This window comes from Anser brachyrhynchus (genome assembly GCF_964034855.1).
Source record: "Anser brachyrhynchus genome assembly, chromosome: 5".
Taxonomy (NCBI): domain Eukaryota; kingdom Metazoa; phylum Chordata; class Aves; order Anseriformes; family Anatidae; genus Anser; species Anser brachyrhynchus.
The window spans coordinates 41,972,781-41,980,691 of NC_137699.1; the positions used below are offsets into that span (position 1 = coordinate 41,972,781).

Genomic DNA, 7,911 nt, shown 5'->3' on the forward strand with positions numbered 1-7,911 from the left:
AAGAGACAAAAGAGCGCGATGAGGAGGAGAAGGGGGAGCCGAGGTCTCTGCAGCCAGCACCTCTGAGTCACCCGCAAAATTATTTCCTGCAGCATCTGATATTTCCTTCCAGATGGACCAGCAGCTGAGATCAAAACCCATCGGACAAGGGCTGAGTTGTTCAAGTGCCTGGAAGAGAACCCCCCCAGGACGGCGTGAATGCGGCAGTGTGCGCCATGCCGCAGGGAGTGTCCCCCTCCAGAGCCGGCACGGCGCTGAGGAGCCATGTTCCTCCTGAGGGCAAGGGCAGGCCACAGGCCCGCCATCTTTACAGACCTCGTGGCACTGTATTTTTTCCATGGCGCTGGGGTGTAAATCAGGCCTCCCTCCAACTCAGGCCACAGCGTTTCGCCCACGGACACATCCCAGGCGGCTGCAGCTGAAGACAACACTCCCTTGCCTGACGCGCCAGCAGCCGCGTCCCACCGCTGCTGTCCACCTCTGGCCTGCCAGCCCTCTGGTGCTAAACACCTCGTGCTAACGCTCATTCCAGCAGGCTCAGCTTGTTTCCACGGCTGTTAATTCCAGCACTTTGACGCAAGGTTGCTTGGACTGCCCTCACACGGACAGCATCCTCCCCACCAGCACTATCAGGTGGCGATCACCAGCCATGGATGGCTGGCGGAGACATTGCTGCGCTCTGCAAAGCCAAAGCAGGCGGCCAGCCCTGCTTCCTCTGGCCACTTCTCCTATTGACACATCGATAAGGAGGAGGGATAACAAGCTGCACCTTGTTCTCCAAGAGCATTTACTCACCACAGAGGGAAAGTTTGGGGAATGCGTAACTTTTGTGTATCTAGGTAGAGGGGAGAGTACAGCTGTCAAATGATACAAAGGCAGAAATAGGCAGCCTGAAGGCTCTGGAAAGCCTCTGGAAACCAAGTCGGGAGTGTGGTTTATTTCTAACGCTGGACAAGGCAGTTGGAGCTGCTGACAGAATTTACAGGAACCATGGAAACTTGTACATTTGTCTTCTGGATTGACTTTCACATGAACACAACAGGGTCAGAAGATGGTCCTGCTCTGAACCAGCATCCTCATGACTCCTGCATTCCCACGGCATGAGATGGCGGTGCCAGAGGTGCCAGAGTTCAAGGTGTGGGGCTCACGTTTCAAGAGAGCCAAGGGAGTGGGTAGCAGGCATGCAAGGATTGCCCTGGAAGCTGCCTGTAGAGAGACAGTCACCACACGTAGGAAGGGGAAGTGGTTTGAGAAGCCACATCATTTGTAAAGCATTATCCAACCCTTCAGGATCAACATTTTGTTAACCCAGGTAGATTTTACAGGGGGAAAGCACTTAAATTCCCTTGCTGTGGCTTCCTGCAAACAGGTCAAATTAATTCCTGCATCCGCTCACGCCTGTTCTGGAGGTCTGAGGAGCATGGCATGTTTGTCACCAACACTGGGACAAGGCTGTGAGCCACCCCCGGGCACATGGGGCTGCTCCGGGATGGAAAAACCAGCGGCAGGGTCCCTCCAGCCTGGTGTCACTGTACCCAGGCAGCTGACGGGCATCGCCCAGGGGACGATGTGAAGGAGCTGGCAGAGCCTCCTGGTGAGGGGAGCCGCGAGGCACTGAGCCCCTGGCAGAGCTAGCACTGACGCGAGCCAAGGCCATGCTCCCAGCTTTGGACACTCAGCCTGCCTCCTGCTCATCGTGGTGCCCTGGAAACTGGAGGCAAGGCAGCGGGCAGAGGAGAGCGGGCAGCAGAAGGGCAGTGGGGGGGACATGGCTGGAGAAGTTCCTAGGTGCCAGGACGCGGCTGTCTGCAACATCGGACTGCTACAGGGTTCCCAGGCACCCTCCAGAATGGGTGCTCAGTGCCACAAAGCTTCCTCCCCATCAAGCAGTGCTATTCGTGGTGCTGGATGCACCACCATAACCCGCAGCCTGGGCAAAGAAGCGGCTGTAGCCAAGGCTTTCGCCACCCACTTTGCCACAGCAGCCGGAGCACGCTGTCAGGAGCGGGTCCCCGCCACGGGAAGTGGGACACAAGCACTCGGGGTGAGAAAAGCCAGCAAGATTTCACAGTGTTATTTGAAACCAGAGCCAAGCAACTGCAACAAGCGCTAGGGGGAAGGAAAAGCAGAAAACAGTAGTAAGATCGCGGCTTCACATAGTTTAAGCATGTGCACAGCCTTGGTGGCGATCACACGGTGTTTGTTTCTGAAGCATTCGGCAGAAGCATTTTTTTTCTCCATTTATTTTAGCTGTAATCCATGCATCATCCTTCAACTTCATGCAGCACTCCGCTGCCAGATATGCTGGCTCCATGCGAGTCATTCACAGCATCCTCACAGAAGGCCAGGGGACTATTAGATCACCAGGTCTGCCTTTATACGGCAGGACAGTGAACTCCATCCAACTGTGTATGAAATATCTGCAGGCAGACCCAGCGAAAAACATTAGCAAAAGGCTGCTGGCATCAAAGAGCCACTGAAAACACTCTGCCAAGTCCACATCAGCATTAACTGCCTCGGTGCCTGAGCAGTCCTACGCGCACACTGCAGTGAGAGTCGATATCCCAAAAACCTGGGTGAAGCAGGACTACACAACTGCAGGCAGTGCCCACGACAAGAATTAGTCAAAAATTTTGTGCATTAGCCAGCGCACAGAAAACGGGGGAGAAGGAGAAAATATGGGATTCCCAAGCTGTTAGCCCAGGATTCCCTGTCAAAAAGCATCACATGCCCCCCAGAATTGTTCAGGGGCAGGTAGCAAAAGCGGAGCCTTCCACCCAGCTCCCTCTAATTTTGGTGTGCATCACGTGAGGATTTGTTTTCACAGCATCCTTTCGCGTCCTTTCTCGTGCTCAGTGTTAGAAGACGGCAATTTTCCGCGATACTTGCTGTGGTGTCAGAAGTCACCTCACAACGAGCCAACAGGAGAAAATACCAGAAGCCAGCTCTGGCAAGGCTTTCGGCTGGATGCACCCATGGGAGGGTGTGAGCAGGTCCCCCCTGCAGCACCACCAGACGTGAGCAGGGTACCACACACATCCAAATGGTCCCTGAGAAAGAAACTCAGTTTGGGATATGCTACTGTCAGACAAAGTGAGAGGACAATTCTGCAGAGGAGATACCATGCTAATAACCATTTTTTTCAGCCACACGACGCTGTTTCACAGTAAGCATGGTGACCTGGGCAAGGCCCCTGGAGGTTCCAGCAGAAAGCTGTGACTTGGGAACCAGGAAAGGCATCCCACGCTAGGATTTTAAGCCAAAATAACTACATAAATAAATAGTACTGGGGTGGAGAGCAGCCTGCAAAGCCACCTGAGGAAGGGAAAATGAAGGTTGACATACCAGAGATCAGCAAGAGTGCAGTGCAAATAGCAGAAGAGAAAATATCCCACCTGGCAAAAAAATGAAACATCATAAAATGAAGTTTTTTAGGGGCCCTGCGTTTCCTGGATGGAAACGTGTCCAGTGCAGCAAGGGACGTAAGAAGATGGATGAGGTGGAAGGCCGGGAGTCTCACGGAGAGGCTTGGAGGCAGCAGCAGCTAGCCTTCCATGAGGAGCAACGCCATGTGGTTACTCACCGACGGCGATTTTAGCTCGGCTTTCTTGTAGGAGCCAAAGACGGTAGGTCACAGGGAAGTTTAAAAAGTGCTGATTTGGACTCCAGAAGAGATGGAAAGCTACTGCTGACAAGCCATTATAGGCACGTTCCAGAGTTCAAGTTCTCGGGGACCACAGCAAGCTCACTCCTCCCAGCCCTCACTTCCAGAGCGCAGACAGAGCGCGGCTCCGAGGTGCGGCTCTTCGCTCCCCTGAGCCTGGAGGACACGGCAGCACCCGGTGCCCTGAGGAGCCACATCTCGCTGATACCGGGCCAAAAGAACAGCAGCGATGGACACACTGTGACTGCTTCCTCAGAGGTTCTTCCGAACAGAGCGTGAAGCTCAGGGCAGCTCGCCCCTGGTGGCAGCATGGGCTGGCTGCTGGCACTGGGGGCAGCCGCAGCCTGGGGACCCCCCGGGACTGCTCAGGGTGGTCACTGGGAAGAACCGGGCTTCGTCTCTAGGGACCAGCTCCAGCTGAGCTGCCATGTGACCCTAAAGCACGGCTGACAACACCGGGGCTGCTGAAGGGTTAAAATCTTCCTGAGCCCAGAAAAGCCCAAGTCCAAGTGAGCAGGACCGGGTCTCCCAAGGAACGGTTTCAGCGTGCTGTCCCTCTGGGCGGCTGGCAAACAAGGCTAGAGGAGTCAGTAAGCCAGCAGCCCGGCACCTACCTGCCACTGACTAGCTGATAGTGGTAAGGACTTTGAGTATCAGACGTAACGGGGAAGAAAAGCAAGGCTGTGTTTACTGCTTCTGTGAAGTTGTAGGAAACCACGTGGGGTGCAGAAACTACACGGAGACAGCTCTGTCTTGAAATTTTGCAGGGAGACGAGTACGGGAGAGAGAAACCTCAGGGATTAGGCTGCCTTTTGCATTCTAGCGCAGATCCCTCCCCACGTTAAAGAAGACATTTCTGCCCGTGTTCAAGGGCAGTGAGCCCGCAGCCTGCCCTCTGCTTCCCCCGACAAGGGCTCACGGGGGGAGCGGACGCGTGCTGCCGCACGGGTTGGTCCCGCTGCCTGTGCCAGGGCTCTGGTGGCCGACCCATCCAGCAGGGACACTGATCCCGAGGGGCATCAGCTGCAGGGGAGCAGAGAGGCAACCAAAGAGCAGGGAGCCCAAGGGGAAGGGTTCGTCAGCGCCGTGCCAGACGTCCCGCTGCAGCTCCCCTCGGCCGCGGAGCAGCTGGCCTTGCCATATGATCTCCTCTCCACCTCCACAGGGCTGCAGCCAGAGCCCGGAGCGGGACGCAGCCCTGCCAGGCAGCTCATAGGAAGCCTCCCCCGGCCGAGCCAGCCGAAGCCATGGGAAGCTGCCGTGCGGAGCGCTTACAAGGGGCCCATTATGGGAGGAAGGAGCCAAGAGGCCAGGTACCTGCAGCACGAGCCGCAGCGGCCGGACTCGCTCCGTGCCGCGGGGCCAGCCGAGCCCCTCCGGCCTCTCCCAGGGCACCAAACCCGGGGGGAAGGCGGCGGGCACCGGGGCACCGCGGAGGGGGCGTCCCGCAGCCCGGAGCACGCGTGGGGCCGGAGGGGAGGGAGCCGCCGGGGGTCCCGCGGGGGTCCCGGCACCCGGCACTTACCCCGCGATCCTCCCGGCGCCGCTCGGCTCCTTCGCCCGGGGCACGGCTCGGGGTCGGAGCCCGCTCCTGGGCCGCTGCCGGGCCGCCGCCAGCCCCTGCCCGTGCCCGTGCCCGTGCCCCCGCCGGGGGCCGAGCCCGTCTCCGCCGCCGGGGCCGGCCGCGGGGCCGCGGTCGGGGCGGGGGGCGGCGGGCAGGGGCGCTGCCTCCGGGGGGGCTCGGTGCGGCCGGGGCAGGCCGGGCGCCGTGCCCGCAGCCCCCAGGGGCGCCGCCTGGCCCCGCAGCCGCCGGGGCTCGGCTCGGCGGGAGGCGCCGGGCTCCAGCCTGGCCGCCAGGTCCCGCTGGCAGTCGCCGAGCCCCAGCAGGATGGCGAAGGTGAGCGGCAGGACGCTGGCCGCGGCTCCCCGCATGCCGTCAGCCCGCGGGGCGGCCGAGAGCCGGCGGCGAGGGGTCGGCATCGTCCCGCCGGCTGCGCTGCGGTCCGCCCGGCGGAGCCGCTCCTCACTGCCCCATCGCCCCGCCGGGCTCCGCCGGCACCTGCTGCCCACCGGGGCCGGGGCTGCCGGGGCTGCCGGGCGGCCCCGCGGGAGGAGGAGGAGGAGGAGGAGGAGGAAGAGGAGGAGGAGGGCGGCTCGTCCCCCCGCCGCGCTCCGCGGGCAGCTCCGAGCACCTTCGCGCCCGCCTCTGGCACTGGCAGAGCCCGGAGGGGATGGAGGGTTTTATTTTTGGAAACCTCCCCCTTTTGTGTCTTTTTGATGCTGACATCCCCCCCCCCCCCCCCCTCCGGAGGACACGGCTCGGCCCCCCTCCTTAGGAGAGGAGACATTCCAGCAACACCCACTTTGGCAAAGGGAAACAAACTACAACAGAGGAGCCTTAACCCCTGCCTGCCCGGGGAGGCCGGCCCGGCAGCCGTCGAGCAGCCCCCGCCGCCCCCGCCCTGCCCGCAGCGAGCCTGGGCGCCCCGAGCGGGGCGGGCCGGGCCGGGACGGGGGGGGGCGGAGGAACGCGCCCCCGGCCCCAAATCTGGGGCCCTCCGGAGCCGCAGCAGCACCGCCAGCCGGCCCGCTGCTCCCGGGGGCATCTCCCGGCAGAGAGCCGAGGCACGGCGGTGGGAGCGTTATTGCCATCCCGTGCTGGCTCCGGAGATCTCCGAGATCTCACCCCCGAACCCGGCTCAGGGTTTGCGTGCTTACTTGTGTACGTCCAGGCTGGGAAAGGACCCGCCTAGCAGCTCCGGGTCCTTCAGCTAAGTGGCACCTTCCAGGAGACGCAGCCCACCAGCTGAGCAGACCTCCCTCCCGCCCATCCGCCTCCGTGTGGGCACCTGGCTCCAAGTGACTGTCTTAAATGCATTGAGAAGGACCGAGGGAGGAGTGGGAAGAGGGAGAAAGTGGCCAGAAGAAGTCTCCTTTCAGCCAGACGTGCCAGCTCGGCCTGATCCTCTGCCACGTCCCTGCTGCTCTCCACTGCCCTTGGCCGTCTTGGGCAGGAGCAGGTCCTCCTGGAGGAGCGCAGGCTCCATCCCAGCCTTACACCACGGTGTATTTGGGGTGGGCTCCCTCTGGCCCACAGTGGCGGCTGTGAGCTCGGTGGGTGGCTCAAGACCTCTCTCTGCGTCTCTGCACATAGCAGAGAGCAAAGCAGTGCGCTGCGGGCACTCAAGGCGGGGAGATACCCACCGGCACGTGTCCCTGCAGCGCGTCCTGCAAAAAGAGGTGTCCTGTAATGCTCATCAACTCCGTTTTGTTATATCAGGGTCAGGCAGATGAAAGGTGCATCTCAGCATCCCGGTGCTGAGAGCAGCTACCGGATGCCTGCGAGAGAACACGAGAGATGGAGTGTGCGCAGAGCAGTCCTTTCCCTGTGCCCTCACGTCTGCCTGCAGGGCAGGGGCTCCTGGAACCAGATGTTGCAGCTCAACCACGGTTTAACAGACAAATCAGACAGGCTGATTGTCATATCAGCCCGTGACTTTATCTGATCTCCCTCGTCCGCTCTGTTACAGGGGGGCTGCAATAGAGCCCAGGCTCACCTCCTGCACCTGCTGCTCCGCTAGCCCCTTGAAGAACCAAGTGACCTCTCCTCTCCTCTCCTCTCCTCTCCTCTCCTCTCCTCTCCTCTCCTCTCCTCTCCTCTCCTCTCCTCTCCTCTCCTCTCCTCTCCTCTCCTCTCCTCTCCTCTCCTCTCCTCTCCTCTCCTCTCCTCTCCTCTCCTCTCCTCTCCTCTCCTCTCCTCTCCTCTCCTCTCCTCTCCTCTCCTCTCCTCTCCTCTCCTCTCCTCTTTATCCAGCAGCAGGATCCAGCTCCCCCAGCTCCTCTCCCACCTCCATCAGTAGCACTCCCAGTTTGAAACCAGTTGCTCCAGCTCCCCTCTTCCCACTGCCTGAGCCTCCAGCCCCCACCTGGAGGTGAGCAAGTGCGAGAGGAGCAGAGGGGCTGAGTGGGTTTGGGCTTCAACCTTGGCAACAGCAGCTGGCAACAGCACCAAAGCAAAGAGCAGCGGGCACCTCGGTGCTCCCCGGGCTGTGGTCAGCTCTCTGCCCGCTTGGGCAGAAGCTCACAGAGCCCCTGGACCCCGCGAGCAGTGCCCGATAACAGCCAGGGCTCGGTTCTTTGTTCTGAGGAAGAAGAATGTCCTTTCCATCCTCACCTAATTACTTTCTTATGCAGCAGTGGAAAGAATGCTTGCGCCTAAACCTGACACAAGAAAATTATCAACATCA

At 60.4% G+C, this 7,911-nt stretch overlaps 1 protein-coding gene and 1 long non-coding RNA gene across 11 annotated transcripts in view; one reads left to right on the plus strand and one right to left on the minus strand.

The window, feature by feature from the left end:
• LTBP2 (latent transforming growth factor beta binding protein 2) overlaps window positions 1-5,860 on the minus strand; it is a 64,762-nt gene extending 58,902 nt beyond the window's left edge. For all 4 annotated transcript variants that reach the window (XM_080595515.1, XM_080595513.1, XM_080595514.1 and 1 more), the window contains exon 1: window positions 5,190-5,860. In XM_080595515.1, the coding sequence (XP_080451641.1) occupies window positions 5,190-5,644 (455 nt within the window). In that variant the 5' untranslated portion in view covers window positions 5,645-5,860. The remainder of the gene's footprint in view (window positions 1-5,189) is intronic.
• Window positions 1-7,911, plus strand: part of LOC308196491 — a 27,353-nt gene continuing 19,442 nt past the window's right edge. For 6 of the 7 annotated variants that reach the window (XR_013952242.1, XR_013952243.1, XR_013952244.1 and 3 more), the window contains exon 1: window positions 1-4,977. This is a non-coding gene — a long non-coding RNA (uncharacterized lncRNA). Of the gene's footprint in view, window positions 4,978-7,478; window positions 7,597-7,911 lie in introns of those variants that run through there. The other variant, XR_013952248.1, reaches the window with a different exon arrangement.